The sequence below is a fragment of the Apus apus genome, chromosome 4 (assembly GCF_020740795.1).
Source record: "Apus apus isolate bApuApu2 chromosome 4, bApuApu2.pri.cur, whole genome shotgun sequence".
Classification (NCBI taxonomy): Eukaryota; Metazoa; Chordata; class Aves; order Apodiformes; family Apodidae; genus Apus; species Apus apus.
Genome location: NC_067285.1, coordinates 59,240,117 through 59,261,550, shown reverse-complemented (window position 1 = coordinate 59,261,550; position 21,434 = coordinate 59,240,117). Strand labels below are relative to the sequence as shown.

The following is a 21,434-nucleotide window of genomic DNA, read 5'->3' as shown; positions in this document are numbered from 1 at the left end:
ATGCATGGGTAAAGCACCTATATATATTTATATATACATACATGTATATACATGTGTGTGTGTATAGGGGATTCAGAAGGGAAGAGTGATCCATACACAGGGCAACTAATTGTGACATAGCAGTGCTTGGGCGGATGAACCGAACTGAACTCTGTCAGAGTAGAACTAATCTGTGTTTCTATATAAGAAGCTTCATGAAGATGAAACTAAAACAAAGTTGACACCAAGAAAGCCTAGAAACTGTAAAAACACAGAGAGGTGCCGATCAAGGTGTTTTTGTAAGCAATCCTCACTCCCTGCCCCAGCCAGACCTTGTCCTGACACAACACACAGCTAGCTCTCAGCACTCCCACCGGTGTTTACTCCTGAACCCAGTAGGATACGAGACTTCAGGATGGCACATGCTCTGTTTATTCAGAGATGGAAATGACACTTTAGGTCTAGTTTTTAGCAGTTCTCTTCAAAGTGCACACAGCTACACAGATAGTGGTAAAAGGCTTACTTTCCATTGAGTCTGCAGCTGACAAATTCAGGTACTGCAGGAGCTGCTGAGCTCCAGCACCCCAGAACAAAGCACTGCAAAAATCATTTGGTCTCTCACCCAATCAAAACATCAAACTTTTGGTCTCTCACCCAATCAAAACATCAAACTTAAGTAAGAATCTTTGACTTTCTTTACACCCGCTATTCAGTGCTAGGCCACCACGCTGAATGACATGAAATGAAGCTTTAAAAGGAAAGACAAAGTGAGAGCTGTCCAGGCAGGACTAGCTCGTGTGGAAGCAGCTTTCCAGAACACAGGAACACAATAGGTCTCATTCACACAATGAAAATTAACAGCTAAACGTTAACCTAAGCCTGACCCTCTTACCAGTCCTTCCAGAGATTCAGTTTTCAGTGTTTTGTACAGGGATTTCTGAAAGTATAGAATTATGGACTCAGAGGAAGGAAGGGAATTGCTCAACACAAGAACTGCTCTATATGGACAAATTGTAAAGTGAATAGGCATAAAGAAAAATACACCAAGTTTTTTGGTCAGATCACTTACTCTGCACTAGCTGCAACCTAAGGAGACTTACACCCAGTTTACTGTCAGTTATTAATAAATTGGCAGAAATGTCCTATGGAGCATATTTTTATGACCTGCTTTGGCTTGGAAGCATCTATTGTTATTTCATATAAATAAGCTAATTGCCATTGCTTTTCTCCCTTCAACATAGGCTTTAGGATATAAATGTCCCATTGAAGCAAGTAAGAATCTTTGCCTTCCAAAATGCCCTGAACCCCCCCTACCTCAAACTAAGCACATATAGCACAACCACTCCTAACAGACATTCACCAAACCAACGCATACCTCTTCTGGCACCTGCACATCATTATGCTGCATTTTACGAGCTCAGTACTGTGCTTTAGACTGAAACACCTCAACAGCATCCAGCAGCACAAAAATACTGTGACCAGCAGCTGTTGTGTACTTCCCCCCCCTTCCCATCTCCACCCAGGGGAAAAGCCCAGGTAAGAAAGCTTTATGTGAAGAGCATTTAATCATACATTAATAGATTCTGCAGAAAGAAAAAGCCCTGTGAAATATGTGTACTGCCTTGCTTGGAAGTTTGATTTCAGAAAAATAAGACAGGCTACATATGGACAAATTTTAGTGCAAATCCCTGCAGTTTCATGAATTTCACTTCTGATGTTATCAAAGGTCATGGAGAAAGCCTGGGGGGAATGTACTCATGCATCTGGCAAAGCACAGCTTCTATAAACAGAGCAGCAGAGATGACAAATGTCAACCTTATTTTCCTTCCAGATCAGCTTCAAGCAGACCTGAAACCACTAACCTGTTTCAAACCAGCTTTTGCCACCACTGCCAAAGGGTCTCTGTAGGGAATACCTGACTTCACTCCTAAACAAACATGACATCGAAACCTGATTTTGCAACAGTGCTGGCTGTTCTGGTGATGTACAACTGTGGGTGGGCAGTTAGCAACCCAAAAATGGACAGCTGCCAGAAATATTTTTTTCCTGCTGCTCCCTGACACAAAATAAAAATTAAAAAGCACACTTTCAAAAATTAGCATAGAAGTACAAATATCATGGAAAGTATTCTGACAGCAGATAACAGCTCATTAACTACTCCTGTAAGTAATTAATGGATTATTTCCACAACATCAGTTATTGCAATAACTTAGTACAAAGAGTAATTTTATAGTAATTTGCCTTGATTTTTTGTAGTTGTTCCCCCCAGCCCTCACCTCAAATCTGAGGAAGATTGTTTCAGACTCCAGAGAATAACATCAAGCACAAATCAATCTTTGAGCATCTGTTTAGGCCTTAAAGGCATCACTAAAATTTTCCTACACACATGCTACGTCAAACACGTAGAGATGTACTCACATTTATGCTGCAGTGAGCATCATCTGTCTTTTGAAAAGAACACAAATAAACCATTAGATAATTTAATATTATCTACCATTCACTCAAAAATGTATCTCAATTAAAAAGGGCAAGGCATTAAGAGACAGACTAAGTAATCTCAAGTCATGGCAAATATTGCGTCAGTATTTAAGAGCTAATTTTACCTTCTTGTTACAGACAACTTTAACATGCTCTAATGTTTCTAAAACCCTCTATGCCCTAGGCACAGTAACTGGATGCCCCTGTGGGCACTGAATCTAGCAGTGGAAATTAGTAATTTTGCCTCTAAAAAGAGCTGTTTTAAAATTCTTTAACTGGTCTAATACTAAACGTACTCAAACATAACCAAACTTTGTAAGCCACAACAAAGTATCATAATTATGGTCTTAGAGGCATGTTTCTGCTAAATGATGGCTTATAAAGATTGTATTCAGTTGCTACCTATGACTTCTCTAATGCAACAACAAAATGAACAGTAAAATAATAGCCTTTTCATCAGTTTTTCACCATAACCCCTTCAGTCAGGTGTTCAACATCTAACCACCTCACTGGATGTTAAAATCCCTGTTTCTCTTGAGTCTCAGTACAATTAACCAAAGTAAAAAAGAAAACAGTTTAACTAAGTTTGCCTTGCTTTGCCTTTACAAAGGAACACCTGATTACATATGGAAATGCCATATTTCAGTGTCAGCACGCTGACTACCACAATTTAACCCAGCAGTCTGCCACAGCTTTCAAGTCTTTCTTAATGTGCAGCGCTTTAACATTGTATGTACTACATACCAGCTTTGAAAAGGAGTTCACTGTATCACAACTGAAGAAGACAGAAGTTTCAGGCATCTTCAAACCTGTTTTCATAATGTCTAACTTTTTACTGGAATGAAAATGGCTCAGATACCTTTAAAAATCCTAACTAGTATGATTGACATTTGCCCACGTCAATCATGAACTTAATATGGCTTCTCAAAAATCAGTTCTTCAAGTCCTCCTTCTCATCAGTCTTCACATTTAAGCAAGAAATTGAATAACATTCAAAAAATGTAAACTTTCTGTTTGGAAGACTGCAATATAAACATCCTGAAATAATCTTCTCTTGGGGAATTGACAGAGACTGAATACAAATTTGTTATGTACATCTTTTAACAAGGCTCAAAAAAGGCTTAATTTACAATTTGTTACACAGCCTTGGGACAACTTCTTTGTTATGAATTGCAACTCTATTTCTTTCCATCATCTAAACCTAGAGTATAGACATTCCTGCAAGCAGGAATTTTGGAGTAACTCACTCATGCATGTGTGTCCAATGTAAAGCCATAAAGTCAGTTAGTAACCAAAGCTCCAAGCAGAAGTACACACCAGCCAGCCAGTCCAGGCCTCAAAGCACTCCTAGGACTATAACTAAAAACAGGAATGAATTAGGATCACATCTTTTGATTCTAGTCTCTTGCTCAAGAGGTTCATAGTCAAACCATAAAATGAAGTCAACTTTCCAAGAAACATTCTGAACTCACAACTCACACAAAATTGAGGAATACAAAAGACATAATAAATATTTATTATAATTACAGCAGCTTTACACAGGAAAGTTAAAAATTTAAAAACCTCAGTTTTTTGATTCATGATTTTTCTTCATGACAATTGGTCAGTAGGTACCTGGGATATCTGTAGGCACCCTTAACAGTTCTTCAACTTCTTCTTGTAAAGCCTCAGCTTTTTCACTCAGCAGCATCTAGGACAGAAAAAAATATTAGGAAACAAATAGAAGCATTAGCTATGACTGTTAGACAACTTAAAACACCAGTGTTCCTTTCTAAACATGCAGCTAGTCTGTAAAACAAACTTCTCCTTGCTGCTCACAGCATCACAGAATTTTTGCCTCAAAGTGCTAACATTTCCACAAGTACTACTACCAACATTTTTTACTGTTTAACATACACCCATATGAAAAACACTAACACAAAAAAACATACAGCACACTGCTGGTTTTATCAGTTCTGCCATCACATATTACATAAGATTTAACAGAATATAATCAGTTTTGTCTAGAACTGTTAACTAGAGCATTCTTAACCATACACATTTATTTGACATGTTGGAATAAACATTTTTAAGTTCATAGAATCATAGAATGCCAGGCTGGAAGGGACATCAAGGATCATCTGGTCCAACCTTTCTAAGTAGGAACACAGTTTAGATGAGATGGCCCAGCACCTTGTCAAGCTGAGTCTTAAAAGTGTCCACTTAAAAGTGTTGGGGATTCCACCACTTCCCTATGTCTGACTCTTCTCATTGTGAAAAATTTTATTCTGATGTCCATTCAGTATCTTCCCATGCACCCACTTCCTCATATCTTTCCATGTGACTCCTTGTAAAAAGGGAGTCTCCATCTTCTTGGTAGCCATTCTAAGTACTGGAACATGGCAATAAAGTCTCCCCTAAGCCTTCTTTTCTCAAGGCTGACCCAGCCCTGTTGTCCCAGCCTTTCCTCATGTGGCAGGCTTCCCAGCCCCTTGATCCTCTTTGTGGCCCTTCTCTGGACCCTCTCCAGCCTGCCCTCATCTTTTTTGGATAGAAGGGACCAGAACTGAACACAGCATTCCAGGTGGGACCTAACAAGCTGAACTGTTCCTTGCTGGCAGCTGGAGTTTAACAGTCCACCAGTAGCATGAGTAGCACAACACATGCAAGCACTCCCCTAACTTTCCAGTTGGATAAAACACCATCAGTTTAATATCTAAGCATGACAGTAAGCTAGATTGCTGGGCTTGACACTAATATAAATGAGTAATCTACAAAAAATGCCTTTATTTTGGCTCACACAGCAGCAAAATAATTTTTAAAAAAAGGCAGTATGGAGCCTGCAACAACATTCAATGGCCATGACCTGATAGGCACCCAAACACCAGAGTTGTAGAGTAAAAGTGCCAAGAACATACAAATGAAGACTTTGTTATTGACTGCATGATTTCTACACCAGCCACCTATTAATTTCTTCTGGGCATTCTCTTACTTGACCAAAAGCTTGTTATTTTAGCAGAATCAAACACTAAGCTGATGCCTTTGCAACTGCAGATGATTAATGCAGATTGAGGAGAGAAAATAGTACCTCTTGATAAATAAAATACATCCTGTATTTTTTGCAGGCACAACTCAATGTTTTTTATGGATCTTTTTCCTTGGATTATTTATCTGTGTCTGAGGCACTAAGTATGCCTTAGAGGCAGATAATAAGTGAAGGCCCTCCTCATGATGTATACTCGAAAAGCAATTGGAAAGAATAACAGAGCATGACAAAAGCAGCCTAATAGGCGAGGTTAACCATATACCTTGTTGGTATCCTTTTCTACTGTCCTGAAAATCCTCTTATCACAACTGCCACTAGAATTACTGTAAGGTAAGTCCTGAGGTATTGGCAGAATATCGCAATTTCAGCTATAATTCAGCATGGAGAGATCAAGGTAGTCATTTAATTCCTGCATTTCATCAGAAAAACTGTCAAACATTTTTGCCTTTTGCTCGCTCTCCGAGAAAGAGCACAACTTTCCACTATTCTGTATATAACAGGTTCTTTTAGGAGAAGCTTGCCTGTCATTCAGGAGCATGAAGGTCAATAATTGCACAATTCATTACTCTTAACCATCTTGTACATATTATACTGTCAAGAAAGTATTTCAATATATCCCTAATACAGAACAGTATTTGGATCAGAAATATGCACTGATGCCTTTACTAGTAAACTGAACCTTCACTTTTAATGTCATGCAAATATCCACTTTTGACACATTGAAGTTCTGAGGCAGGTTTTTTTAACTTTGTTTCTAACTTACCTTTGCAGATGAAACAATTTGTTTGGCTTGACGTCTTGACAAGTGCTCAATCATCTTGACCAGAATTTCTGGATCTGCATTAGCCAAGTGTGCTAAAGTTTTGTATCCTGCATTATAAAGCTGTTTTGCTCGTGCCTGCAAGTCCAAAATTGTGTTAGATTATTAGAATAGGTAACAGAAATTGCCATTAAGTGCCAGTCTCTGCACCAACCTCAAACATTTCATCTTTGCACGTTAATCCAATTCTCTTTGATTTATCTTTCTAAAAACAGGAAGACTCACCAAGAATCTTTACTAGCAAAAAATACAGCTTTACCTCTAAGAGTTACCTCCCCACACTATCCTGCCCAGCTCTTAGGAATCGATTCCTCATTATTACCTCTGAGCCTAGATAATACTGACTCTGCCACCCTCTTTTGTCATCATGTTTTCTGCATTCACTGTCACCAACAGGAATGACTGTTTCGCATTCTTTAGAGATGTTAAAGTGAAATGAGGGCTGATTTTACCCACTTTTTTTTCCCCACAGAACTTTCATAGAACAGAACACAAAATTCCACAAAAAACCACTGCTTTCTGGTTTCAAGCTTATTAACATTTTTTCTTTAGAATCACAGAAGCTTTCTTATGTCTGTATTTTTGTGTGAAGTCATGGCTGTGAACTCATATACACAGGAGACATATCACAGAAGAGATTCTCTGGATTACCACCAGTTTAAGGGGGTGTGATTATCTGCTTCTCTTAACTTGGCTTGATCCTGGTGGTATATAGGGCAGCCAAGCAGTATTTGGTTAACAGGGAGTATCTGGATAAACATTTATTTTACAAAAGAAATACTGCTGGAACTTTACAAAGATTAAATTAAAATGCATTTCTACACTAGTAGTAAAGGATAATTTAGCATAGGCAAGGCTTTAGTATCTTGAGTTATGAAACATCCACTCTATAAACAACATCTCCAAACATTTTTTTTTCCCTGCTTCTTAAAGACAACAAGGAACAGAAAGACATTTATTTGATGGAGTATTATCATTCAACTGCTTATAATAGGCTTACAATGTATTATCTTCTCCCATGGCAATAGAGGTCTGTACATGTTCATTGATGTGAAGTACTAAAAATATTAACTAAATTAACTACAAATAACCACTAATCACCAGCAAATATTTCCTGTGCTCTATTTGGCTGCTGTATGCACAGTATGACTGATAACATAGACTCTCCCCACTAATAACTTAAATCTCATGAAAAGGCTATATATTGCTCTTTGAAAGGTGTGCAAGCAAATATGCAGAATAAAATTTTCTCTTTTGCTACAGTAACCTTAAAATTGATTTTACAATTTCTTCCACAGAAATCTAAGAAAATCACACCTGTTCAAGATGACAGTCTACCCGCTACAAATATAAACTGTCAGTATGGTTTTAACTCCTGTGCAGAAATACCTTGGTGATAACAATAATTTTGAAAAAACATTTTAAAAATACAGCTTCAGTGGAATCATGCTGTTGAGGCTGCTTTTGTCCTTAGACAGAAATGCTCCCATATGGACCAAGTAATGAAAAAAAACTATATACCTTTTGCATCCAATTCAGAAAATTTGATATATACAAAAAAAAAAAGCCATTAGGCTCTAAGTCTTCATCATTGTTCAGCATCTCAGAATGAAACCTTTGTGCCACTACAGTCAGTGGTTTGCTGACAAACTGACTCTGCAATAGACTAGACAGGCAAATCAGATTGTTTTGCAAAGAGGTACAGTGTTTACCTATAACCTTGCACTGAAACCCCAAAAGATTTTTCTACTTTAATAGGAGTCTTCAATTCAGAGACCGTTTAAGTTTCTCATTTAAAATACATGCAGCACTGCAAGTGGCTGTAAAAGACTTAAGTTTCCAACAGGACTTCATATAAACATGTGAGGATCTTTTATCTAAGTATGTAAGTTCTTATTTCTCTTTACTTCCATGAACTGAAGAATCCTTAACACAAGAGAAACCGGGACTGTGTTTTCCACACATGAGTATACAGCTAAATTATTGTCCAAATACAGTATTTTCACTGTTGCTCTGGTAGCAGCCAGAAGAAAAACATTGTTCGCTCCAGCTCAAATTTCATCCACGGACCATTTTTCTACCAGCCTCCAGGGCTGTTGTGGAATATCTGGACTATGCCAAATTCTCAATAAAAAAACTAGCTTGGTCTTCCAGGTATACCTGAAAGACACAGTAACATTTAGCATACAAGTTTACACCGAAAAATTTCACAAAGCCAGGTTTACTAACCTCTAGAACCCCTGCTACTTCCATCAGAGGAATGAGTTCTGTCTTAACACAGTATGTCAACTGCTTGGTAAGTTCTGTCAGCAAAGCTTTATAAACCCAAAATTCTTCCAATTCCTGCAAGGATAAAGATCATTAAAAGTCAAATCCTAAGTACTGTATTTGGAGAGTATGACTGATAAGAGCTCTGCTACAGCAACAGGCATATATTTAGCTTTTAAACATGGGAAGCACTATTTCTGGTTCTCTTTTCAGCTAGTTGCAGGGTGGCATTCAGTAACTATTCTTAAGTTGAACATCCCAAAGTTGGGGTAGTTCTGAAGGATAAACAACACATTATTTCAATAGAGGGGAAAAAACCAAGAATACAAGCAACTTAGCTGTTTTCCTGAGATGACATTCTACAACCAGGTGGCCTTTTTTTTCCAAGAGAAAGGTAAAATTGTCAATTATTTCACTAACAGCGCTCATGTTGATCAATGCCCTGAACAGTTTGTATATTTTTGCATTATCAGTGCATAAAGCTTATTTTTAATTTAAAAAATATCACTCTATGAACACGCTTTTCTGAATAGGAAGAATATTTTTTTAACAGGAAAGCTGAAAAAAAAACAAAACAGTTTTGCACAGGAAAGGTGAAATATAACACCCGTATTCAGTTCTAACTTCAGAGAACAGGACTCCAGATTTCTCAAAACCAGTCCCAAATGATTCATTGGAATTCATTTAACATGGTACCTCACAGAAATGTAGAACACAGGAGGCAAATGAGGCAGCAGAATTGAGGAGATTTTGCACGTATCCTCGGGACATATTAAATTTCTCGGAAACGCTCCATATATTCGTCTCCTTCAGGAGAGTGTAAAGGACAAACGTCAGGTAGAGTCTGTTTACCACAGCACTGTCCACGTTCTAGGAAGAAAGGAAGTCAGAATTTAGAGCAAATATCATATTCAACATGTTCTGTTAGTGCTACAAGGAAATTATTTTAATTTGTACTCCTTCACATCTCTAAAGCATGTCTATAATATACCAAGAGACAATGAACAACATGAAGAAACGCAGCCAATAAGGTTAAAAGAATCTTACTAAATAGAACAGTAATAAAGAACACTAGCAGAAGAATAACCTATAATTTGTAAATATTCAAAAGAAATTACTAAACTGTTATCTTAGGTATGAAAAATCTCCAGCCTACCTTTCTGATGGCTTGACCAGAAGCCTTTTTTGTAATAAAGCTTTCAGGTACTCCCACAATATCTGCTACTTTTTGCTCTGCTGCACTTAGCTGGTTGAACTAAAATAAGATTGATTACAGTCAAGACTATTTATTTACAATTTGTTACAAGCGCTACAAATCAGAAGAGCTGCAGACAATGTGAATATGCTCTATTTAGCTGTAAAAAAAACAACCAAAAGTAAACAAAAAAACCCAAAAATATATCAAAAACCAAAACCCATCAAATTTGTATAATACCAATACCACCTGCAAACAGATTTGCTTTCCCTTTTCCTCTGTGAATGACAAGCTTTCATTCTTTCATCTTGAATGCCACTAGTTTGGAAATAAATGTGTGTTCTGCTGATAAACTTTGGATGTGAATACATACAAAGTTTTATTTTGATAAATGTATAGGATACTCTAGTGTTAAGCTACACACAGCATCACTTTTCTCACATCCCTTGATAAAAAAATCTACTGTGATACTTAAGATTCAAGATGAACAGGTTAAAACTTCTAGAGAGCCAAGTCACTTCAAAATACTCAAATATTTCTTCCAAGAAGTGTCATCAACATTAAAGTATTTCCTGGATTTGACATCTTCCCCAAATGGTGATCAGAGGCTGTTCTCCAAGCTTAAAGATTGCTCTGCAGACTGCAGGATGGTTTTGAAAAGAATTTCCAGATATTTAGTCCTTTAATGTTACAGAAAACACAAGTCTATTGCTCAAAGTGAAACCATGTTTTTTCAGTATCTCTATTTAGTGCTTAGTCACTCGACATTCAGATCTGCAGCTTTTTTGCCTACTTCTTTGAATTACCTATAACTGCCCATTTCTGAACGACATATTTTATCAAAGTTAAATCAATTTTAGTGTCACCCCAACTACCCAGGATGTTACAGAAAAGGGAGCAGTTTTGAACTTGGCAGTGTTAGGTTAACAGCTGGCCTTTGTGATCTTTAAAGTTTTTTCCAAACAAAATGATTCTACAGTTCTATGAATTATGGGTAGATCTGACAGAGTGTGCAAAACTAGGAAAAGGGCTGTGCTGCTACAGCTGCCATAGCAGTCTGTGGGAAGATACTCATCACAGTGGCATAGCTGAAATCACAGCTGGAGTTAAAGCATTAGATTCAGACATCAAATTAGGATTAAGACTTAACATCCTCTGCTGGATTTTACTCCCTAAACAGCAGATGTAATGAGTGAGCACCAGAAGGTAAACTTAAATGGTGATTTTCTGGCAAGACTACAATGATGTGGTTACATAAAACTAGTTTATAGGAAAATCTCGTTCAAGATTAACCAGACTCATAGAATCATCCTGGTTGGAAGGGATCTTGAAGATCATCAGGTCCAATCATAACCTAAATCCCCCTACCAAAACTTAATTTACCTGTTCAGTGCTGCCAATAGGCTAGAACCAAGGTTAGAGTCAGGATTTGGAGTACTGGCAGATCAAGAGATGTGCTTCATGCCACTGTTTCTCCCAGATAGGGTCAAATATTATTACAGATGCAAAAGAGAACTCAGGTTTTTACGCAATACAGGACAGCACCTATGTGCTGTGGCTGAAAATAAAATAGCATATCTCAACTTTAATAAAATCATTACCCCACAATCTACGTTTGCGACGTGTATAAACTTCCCTGAAGTTTAATAAACTGGAATACTAAATGCCCTCAATGTATGTTTGCTAGTAAATTCTCACCTGTCTCAAGTATATCATCCAATCTGGATTGCAGCTAGAAGTCATATCATATGGAGTTGCCAGATACAGAAGATGGAGATTGCTCTCAAGAATCAGCCCTGCCAAACCTTTCTTCAGTTCTCTGTAAAGAAGATTGCAGTATGCCAAGTCTATAGACCCTATAATAAGCACACAACATATTGCAATTTTAAACAGGCATACAGTCAAGTGTAATAGATTTTAACACAGAGTCAGTATTTCCTTCCACAAAAGCATATTATGTCATCTAAATTGAAGAGAAATAACTGTACCCTCGATAATCACTGTAACCTAACATGAGCAGTGAAGGAAGTACAGTCACCTACTGCCATGTATGTCCATTCTGTGGGTGGTTTTGGAGTGTTTGTGAATTGCCTTGGCTTTCATGAAGTCCTGGAACAACCTCATAGATTGAAGGAATTTTTCAGAGATTTGTCCTATTCCAATTGCATCCTATACCCTCTATCTTTAAGCTATGACAGGAAAAGAGAACTTCCTGATACCCTTTCTTCTTTATTACAATTGGTCTACATGTTGTATGCTTCCTACCCCTCCTAAGCTTCCCTCCAGGTAAAGAAATCCCTCTGTTTGCATTACCTTTTTATAACAATGAATTATAAAACAAGGTCATGAGCCATTTTGATTACAATAAGATCTTTGAATAATTTTTGGGGGCATACAGTTCTGGTTTTACTCCCATTATGACCAATATTATTACATTTCTTTCCCATTATGTTCAGTCATACAACACTTGTTCCTTCCCATTTTCAGCCCAGAACATAAATTAGTAATCAGAACTGACTCTCTACAACTTCAGACTGAAGATGGGAAACCACAGTGAACTGAGATAAGGCTGAAATGAGATGGTTCCTTGAAATGAAATTTACAGTAAGAACTAGAGAAAAAGTCTTACCTTTATATGTAGCTTTACCCAATGGTGTGATCGTTAAAGTACATTTGGAATTGTGGTCCTTCTCAAATATTCTTCCTTTCAGAAGTCCTTTTTCTATTAGGTTTTCTAGCCCATCTTTAATTATATCTGAGAGGCTCTTCTCTTTAGACAGCAGCTGCTGCTGAACACCCAGCAATGTACTGCACATAAAATTGTTGACTTCCTCATGGGTAACTGCTATCTGCATCAGGTTTGCAAGCAATTAGCATCTTTAAAGGTGTTGTTTCACATAACACATTTCCTAAGCTATATGAAAAAAAAATCACTGAATATAGAAGCAGCTTGATACCCTGTAAATGTTTTTGTGTAGATATACATGACAACAAATAGAATGACAGACAGTCTATGATCGATCTGATGGGACTGCTTTCCATCTGTTCTATTATTCTAGCTACTGCATCCTGTTAATTTTTATTTTTAATCAATTATCAGAAATGGAAATACTATTAATACTGTAATATGTCATAGGTAGGTACAATTTTGACTTTTACATGTAAGGAAATTGTCATGTTCCATGTTTACTTGCTAGCCGAGTTAAATAAAAAGACAAATCCAATCTTTGTCCTTGTTACCTGATTAGAAGGTGTTCTGAACTTGCAGCAAATCTGTTTTAAAAGTCTGGATTTTTTTCTATAGAATTAGCAGATACATTTTTTTTTTGCATTCCCAAGCACTAAAATTACTCACTGAGAAGAGGTAACTGATACCTTCAGTCCAACCAAAGATAACAACAGACTCTGCATTCCCTTGGTCAACTCCAGGAGAAGATTGCTGTAACAGTTCTCCAAAGGACTGTTAACTAAATCCTGAACCTAGAAAGAACAAGAAATATATTAAGCTCAAGCAAAATACTTATGCATTAGTTTTACACTTTTCAAAATACCGATATGCATGATTCAGCTCATAAAGAAAGTTTACAGATCTAGCGTTTTTTGTTCACATATGGAAACAAAACAGAAAGGAAGTTTGTAAGTATTATTACATAAGTCAAATACTTGCAATGTTAAGAAGTGGAACAAAAATTAACCTAGGCAGCTCAGCTCCTCCTCTTCATCCCACCAGCTTTATTCAACAATATAAATTAACCAACAGCTTTGTAAAAATTACCAAGTGTTTGTCTTTTTCTTGCACTATGAGAATACTTTCTCCAGCATTGTCAATACCAGCTCGACCAGCTCTGCCAATCATTTGTTTATACTGGTTCTTCTTCAGGAAGTCATTAGCAACATAAGGAGCTCTTAAAATAACCCTGTAAAGAAGTCTTTCATAAGTTATGCTTTATATTGAAATTACTAAAGCAGCAATAAAATTTTACAAATGCATTCTTTTTTATGTCCCTTGCTTAGCAACTAATAAAAATCAAATGCTCTTGTTTGAACAGATATGTCAATCATCCAGGAAAACATTTAAAAATTTAAAGTTTATTGAATGATAAGCCATGTTTCTTAAGTTTTGCAGAACCTTTGGAACTAGTCTTTACATCTACTCAAAGGCCTGAGTTTAAGAGTGAAAATTACCGAGATATAAATAAAACCTACTACACAACAGCACTGACCGTAACCCAGTTATGCTAGAAAAAACACACTTATTCTCCCCTCAGATGCACTATTCCAACATACATGCACACAAAACTGGACTCTTAGCAAACAGCCTATGGTCATACGGAGCACAGCAGCTGTATCATCAGCACTCATATAAGAAAAGATAACCTATTTTGTATTAAAACACATTCAAACTGTGTCTCCTCAGAAAGGCCTTATTTCACAACTCAAGCACTGGTCTTAGGAGAATATCTAAACAAACCACCATTCTTCTGGAGAACATTAATAAAATACCGAAGCATTTTCTCAATTTATTAAAATTTCCTTAATCCAGGTAGATTAATGCTCTTCAGCTATGCATTCTGAAGGACTTGCTACTGATTCAGGTCTCGTATCTAAAGCTTTGCAGTCTTGTCTCCCTACTTGAACACAAAATTCCTTACGCTTCCCATTCGCTAGTAAAAGCAGAAACATACTTTAAATAGTGCCAATATTTCCAACCTAGTAATTTTTTTTTACAAAGCAAAAATCAATGCAACAATGAAATCTGTTTCAGTTACTAACCTTCTAGCTGGCAGGTTGACTCCAGCAGCTAAAGTAGCTGTGCAAGCAAGAAGACACAGGACACCTGTAGAATATGCTTCCTCTATACTTTTTCTTTCATCATTTGTAAGGCCACTATGGTGATAAGCAACACCAAAAGGGATTGTTTGCTTCAGAACAGGACAGACACTTCCGTTTCCAATACTCTTTAGGTTCTTGATGAGATCTTGTTTCTCTTTCTGCCTGAGAGCTTTAAATTCTCTTAGACAAGAAAAAAAATATCTTATTACTTTGATCAATTGCTAACTACTTAAAAAAAAATAAAAATCAAGAGACATGCTTGCTGTTTCTGTTCATTATCCTTTCCTCTAACATCTAGGTTGGAGAATTTGTTCTTTCCAGTAACTTTAAAATAACAAAACACAGGAGACCAGTTAAGTTGCAACAGAACTCTTTTCTTGTTTGTAAGCACAAATGCAGAAGGGATCAAATATTTACTGGGTGTGGATATCAACTGCACCAAAGAAAGGAAACAGGGGCAGTATTTGCAAGTAGTGAAGATCACAGGTACATAAAAAATGGTTTCCATTTTTACAGCAAGAGAGGGTTTTGGTTTGTGTTAACACAATTTCTTCCTACATAAAATATAACTGTGCTAGACCATTGTGAGTTGATCAAATTACATTTAAATGAAACCAAATGTAAGTCTTAAGTTTCTTTTATACATTAACAAAGTCTGGTTTAGTTTTCACAACTTACATTTGCAAAGTAGGTATGGAACAGAGACACGTAACAGGCTATAGAGAAAATGTTTTCTAAGCTTGCAGAGAGCAGTGCCAGAGGGATGCAAGGTTGAGTAATTCAATATGGTTTTCCTTATCCTTTATAATTTGTCCTCAAGTAACCATTTTTTCAGCTAGTTTGTTCAAATAATTAGCTTCTTTTTTTGGTAAAACATTTGTTTAATGGACCTTGAGCAGTTTGCTATCATTTATGCAGTTAGCAACTTTATATGACTCCATATTCAAAGTATCTACTTCTGATCACCAGGGTAAATCAATTACAAACTAGTGAAGATAAATCCTAAATTCTGACCAATTACTCCAATTCTAAAATATAATGACAGAAACTTACGTCTTGAGGTACTTGCAGACCATTGAAGCCACATTTTCACAGTTCTTTTTAGTGGGACAAAAGATTAGGCAGGAATATTTAGGAATAACCTCAGTAACAAGCGCAATGATGTGGTCAGGATCTGCTTTCTCCAGATTACTAGAATACTGTCATAAACACAGATTGTCAAACATTTAAATTTAGAAATTAAGTCACAAACTGAGTACTCAAGATTTGTTCTCAACCTTTAGTAGAATAATATAATTTACTTTAATGTGACATAATTCCAAGAAGACATAGGATATGTCTTTCATCCCAAAACCTCAAGTGAAAGAGTTTATTAACACATCTAGCTTGAACTGAGGGATGCATGGATTTAAGAATCAAATAATTCGCTTTTTCCTCTGAATACTTTAAATTCTTTTAGCAAGACCAGGGTGATGTTTCTTGTGCTCACAGTCTAGCACAGCACACACTTTACTTTTAAAGGCTGAAAAGACTCCCTACAAAAGGCAGTAATAAGCTAAAGCAAAAAAAGGTCTTATTTTAGTATCCTCTAAGAATGACCAACTATTGGGAAAATCTACCCAAAAACATAAGGCATCATATATTTCGAATACTCAAACTCATTGCTCTTCATACATCAAAATACTGAAGAAACCTTTTTTTAAAGAGCCATAAAGGAGTGAAAATCAAGTTGAGTGCTCAGCATTTCAAAGGCCTTTTTCCTCCCCCAAAAATACATTTTTCTTTCCCATAGGTATTACAAATGAGCTACCACGTTTAAGTAATTGCTTTGGTAAAAGCTCTGTAAACAAATCAGTGTAAAACAATACATTTAATAACTATAGTTCAAAGAAACTATAAGCACTTTGGCTTTACCTTGAAATTAAGCAGGCGTGAAAAAGTAAAGCCTTTTTCTGCTTTGTTGTCAACTGCATAAATGGTGTCTCTTATCTTTATGTATTCCTTTAATTCTACCTAGAGAGAGATAAGCCATAAACAGAAACTTCAGTTAAATTACCAAGTATTTTCTAAAGATCAAGCTATTTCTCATGTACAGCTAATGTTTTTTTATGCATCACATTTTGGATACATACTTGCATGCACACAAGCACATTCCAGCCCATCAAGATTTAAAAAAAAGTTACTTGCTTTCATTATTTGCCCTGAGAAACTAATTATAACAAATAATGACAAATGCTGTATCCATAAACAATTGTCATGATAGCAGTCAAGCACCAGTAGTCCAGATTCTAGTTCTATCAAATGAACTGTAATGAATTATTACAGCAGCTGTAATTTAGAAATTCATCCAGTTAAAAGCACACAAGTGGTTTAACACAACATATAAAGGTACTGGCATTTGTGGTTTTACAAGTCTACAATGCTATTTATTGCATTGGTACAATTGCCAGCAGTAGAAGGCATTATACCACATTACACAGTGAAATAAAGCACAAAAGCTGTACTATGACTCTAAACAGATGTGCTATGACTTTAAAGCCAAGTATCTTCTTTACTAGTTTATGATATTTTGTATACAGACCGGTCTAAAATTATTAGTATAGTACTCTGCTCGCAGGAACTTCTGCAGCTCTCCGACATTATTTAAAGTTGCACTCATTCCAATGACTTGTGTGTTTTCTGCAATTCGGAAGTTGAGATGGAGTTAGTGGCATGTTCACAATTTTTTAGACTTCTGCTCAGTGTTATGTTCATAAGCCTGCTTCTTCATCATTAGTCTTTTTAAATGCCAAAGTACCAGGTTTGAAATGGGTTGTAGGTAATCTATGTTACCTAAGATGTAAACATAAAAAAGGAATCCTTCCCTATAGAAGCATTTAATTGGAATGGCTAAGGGGCTCCTACAAAGAAATGGAAGACATTTGACAATACTCAGGATTTCTCAGAGAGGACCTGTAAAAAAAGCTTCAGAAACATCCAGCCCAGCATTACAGGGTCAACTGACAAATACTTGAGTAAACACTAACGCACGGTCACGTGATGTTTTTCAAAAGTAGCCAGAACACCACAAATCCACCAAGCAAAAGTATGATTTCTCTCTGGAGATGCCATCACTATAGCATTTTAGTAACATTAACTGCACCCATGACTTACTACTAGTGTAAAGAATTTTCGCAAGTGTAATTTCCAGCGTAGCTCCACGGCTTCCCTCGCCAAGCATATGCAACTGTGCAAAGAAAGGAAAAGCAAAATGCAAGAACATTAACTGAGTTAAACAAATAAATAAATGCAGTCCTAAACAAATAATGAGAGGAATGTATCTGTTGGACTTCCTCAAGATCTTGCTCTTGAAAATTCTGACTGCTAAGCTCCTTCCAGAAATACAGCCTCACTGAAACCGCATTTAAGAATGATGGAAAAACAGACACATGAGAAAACAAAGGGAGATTTACCTTCCATTTAACTAGACTATAACTGACACAAACGGTAACTCCTGACAGTAAACAGTGTCTGCAGATGTTTGTATTCATCAGCCTAGGGCAATTCTAAACAAACCATGTTTTAAGCAACACATACAGTGGAAGTTCATATAAGAGATTTTTTTTAGCAGCCATCTATCACCAGAAGAAGTAGCTGTCTTCTGTTTAGAAGCTACTGTATTAAAGGTCAGTCAGCCTGAAGCATTCCGTGAATTAAATGTCCTTGTGAGATGTTACACATGCGATTAAATCCAACAGCCAAACCTTAGTAGCACAACTCAGCCACAGCACTAAAAAGCAGAGTAAGGGGCAATTCTCAGAGCCATATATTACTTAATATTTTTCTTACTTATGTTAATTTAGTCATTATTAATACAGACACAAAGTCTCATGGCTGCACATTTAGAACTTCAGTTCTGGAGTTCAATCACATTCCATATGAATAAAGTGATTGATTTATTTTCTAATCCATTGGAGCTGCCTAACTGACAAGTAGTTACTAAGCAATTAATCACCTACGCAGTACACCTGTCAATATAAAATCTATTGTCCTGATACAGGAAAAATGCTTCCGTTAAAGAAAAGCAACTTTCCGTACTATAGAATTACGTACCAATGCGGAAAAACTTAGTTAAGTAATATTAATGTAATGATAAACACTCAAAGGAATACCAAGTAATCAAACACCTCATCTTTGCTAATAATTGTGTCGCATAAAAACCAACATGCTTTAAATCTGCGTAAATCTTGTAACATACCTCATCTACTACAACCAGACCGAGGTCATCAATTCTTTCTGTTTCAATTAAGGAATTTACTAGAGCATGTCCTTTTTCTATAGTAGCAATATAAAGAGACTTTTTTAGTCTCCTTTTGATTGGTGGAAATCTTCCTTTACTTCCTGCATATTCTTCAATCAGGAAACCCAATTCTATCCCAAAACTCGATAAACCCCTAACCTGGAAAAAAAAAATTAAAAAAAAAAAAAGAATTAGAGAACAACTTGTGCTCATTTTGGATTTCACAACTGCCTCAAGAACTCGACATGAATACAACCAACCCACACCACAACAAACTTGTTTTAATTAATGAAAACATTCTAGCTATGGCTATCTCTTAAAATCGAAAAACTGACGTTTTTACAAACATTGTCAAGCTTGGGTTGCATCTGTTCTCTAAAATTAACTTTTTCTTTATACAAAAAAACATTCGTTTTTATTGAAAGACCATCTCTTTAGCAAGGTGAGCAGTACAAATATAAGACTGCAGAAATATACAGAACATTGGAAAAAGCTATTCTTTCAAAAACTACTGTTTTCAAAATTCAGCACACTTTACAGCTTAGCATCTTCCCCTCATAATTTAATTTTGTTTTACTACAGAATTACTGACCCTCAGAGCAGCATTAGGGGGAGAAGTCACTCACTTCCCACCATGTATTTACGGAAATCATGGAGTTTGCTAAAATTAGTGTTAAAAAACAGGCAAGTAACAAGGCATATCAGAAAAGATAAGCGGTATCAGAAACGCCATATCCAGACCTTTTCTTGAACGATGGCAACATACGGCAGGATCATCAGAACATCTTTCTGCCTGCAGAGTAATTCTTGAAGAATTATTATTTCAGCTACAAGAGTTTTTCCGCCACTGGTTGGCAACGAGTATATTAAATTCTTTCTTTGCTGTAGAGATTCTAACATTAAGCAATCATGCTGCCATTCTGCAAAATTAAAAAATAATTACTAGCAGCCACTAGGGGCTCCTTAATCAATATCAAAATGCTTAAGTTTCATATAAAATACTTTAAAACTAGCCTTTGAGAGTCATCAATAAACCAATAGAAGTGATCAAGCCTCCCAAGTATTCCACAAACTATATCAATCTTTCTCACCCGCCAAAAAAAAAAAAACAAAATAAAAAACAAACCAAACACTTTCCAACACGGTTTACATTAAATGTTACCTTAGCTTAAATATCTCTACAGTGTAATGGGTAAAACAGACAACACTTCACCAGCAAGTGTGGGTTTTTTCCCAACAAACATTAGTTACCTTACCGTAAAGTGTTTCAATCCCTCGAAATTGTCTTAATAGATCTTTAACTTTGCTAGGTAATCCATAAAAAGGGCCTATATCCACAGAAGAAGATTCAATAGTTTTCCTAGCAACACAAATCTCTTCAGATAAAACAGCTTCTTTAAGCTGCTTGGTCTTAGAGACCTGCAGAAACTGGGCTTTGGCATTTCCAGTCATTGCACTTTTCAGATGATCTTTAAGACTCTCTGCTTTAAATAAACCACACTTGGAGTCTGAGGAAATGTCGGTAGGTCTGTTCTTTTGTTCACCATCAGGACAAACAGATGACAGACTCCTGATTTCATCTGAGGAAGAACTTATACATTTATTCCTCCTCTCTGAGACTGGAGATATTCTAGGACCACGAGACAGTTCATCCATTTTCTCAAAATACAAAAGTTGTGATGATGGCAAGTCATCTAATAGAGTTTCAGTCAGAGCTTGATTGCTGTCCATGGGGTCATTTTCATTGATCTGGAAAGCATCCTCTTCATCAGTTTTAAGGACGACCATATTTTCTGAAGTAGAAAAACTGTCTTGTTTTTCCTGGTGAATTTCTGACTGAAGATTCCCAAGTGTGGTGACTCCAGCGGCTTCAATATCCATGTTTTTATTCTGCAGGCATTTGTGCTCCATATCATCAACTTCTGCTAGCAAAGAGTCATTTCCAAAGAAGCTGTCATAGTCACCAAACATATCTTCTTCACTATCGTTGCTACACTGTAAAAACATAAAAACGAGTATTTACACTCCAAAGTAGCGACAAAGTAGCGACACAGCAGACAGCACAACGCGCACAGCACACGCATCACATGCAAAACCTAGCCTGGCTCCTAAAGGAAGGCGTCCTTCAACTCTGTGGAGCTCAACCTACGAGCAGACGCAGCCACCTGGCAGCGACGAGCCCTGTTTTTTCTTTTTCAGGTCAGCGTAAAGCAAAGCGCCCCGCCTCACACGAAACAAGGCCCTCCCGGACCGCGGTCCCGCAGGCGGGGTCCGGCCAGGCCGCCTGGCGCCCCGCTGCCCAGACCCAGGGCCGTACCGCGCGCTCCGGCGGGGCTCCCTCGCTACCACAGCTCTGCCTCCTGCGAGGCACCGGCGAGCAGACGGCGCTCGGCGGCACCGGGGCTCGGCTCCGCTTGCGGGCGGAGCCGGCGCGGCTCTTCCTCCGCACCGCCGGGCCGGGCTCGGCCATCACCGGCGGGCCGGGGCGCTGCGGGTGCCGGGGGGGTCAGCGAGGTGCGGGTCTCCGCCCAGGGAGCGGGGCCGGCGCGGGGCGGGG

At 37.3% G+C, this 21,434-nt stretch overlaps 1 protein-coding gene across 3 annotated transcripts in view; it reads right to left on the bottom strand.

Moving 5' to 3' along the window:
* The window catches only part of HELQ (helicase, POLQ like), a 25,574-nt gene extending 4,140 nt beyond the window's left edge, over positions 1-21,434 (bottom strand). The window contains exons 1-18 of one of the 3 annotated variants that reach the window (XM_051620107.1): positions 21,195-21,434; positions 20,134-20,872; positions 19,619-19,797; positions 18,836-19,036; positions 17,752-17,824; positions 17,180-17,277; positions 16,513-16,611; positions 15,652-15,797; positions 14,539-14,778; positions 13,541-13,682; positions 13,141-13,245; positions 12,395-12,614; positions 11,464-11,621; positions 9,727-9,825; positions 9,267-9,440; positions 8,532-8,645; positions 6,246-6,380; positions 4,072-4,147 (exon numbers count right to left, since the gene is read on the bottom strand). In XM_051620107.1, coding sequence (XP_051476067.1) covers positions 4,072-4,147; positions 6,246-6,380; positions 8,532-8,645; positions 9,267-9,440; positions 9,727-9,825; positions 11,464-11,621; positions 12,395-12,614; positions 13,141-13,245; positions 13,541-13,682; positions 14,539-14,778; positions 15,652-15,797; positions 16,513-16,611; positions 17,180-17,277; positions 17,752-17,824; positions 18,836-19,036; positions 19,619-19,797; positions 20,134-20,872; positions 21,195-21,347 — 3,151 coding nt within the window. In that variant the 5' untranslated portion in view covers positions 21,348-21,434. Of the gene's footprint in view, positions 1-3,942; positions 4,148-6,245; positions 6,381-8,531; positions 8,646-9,266; positions 9,441-9,726; positions 9,826-11,463; positions 11,622-12,394; positions 12,615-13,140; positions 13,246-13,540; positions 13,683-14,538; positions 14,779-15,651; positions 15,798-16,512; positions 16,612-17,179; positions 17,278-17,751; positions 17,825-18,835; positions 19,037-19,618; positions 19,798-20,133; positions 20,873-21,194 lie in introns of those variants that run through there. The other 2 variants (XM_051620108.1, XM_051620109.1) reach the window with 2 other exon arrangements.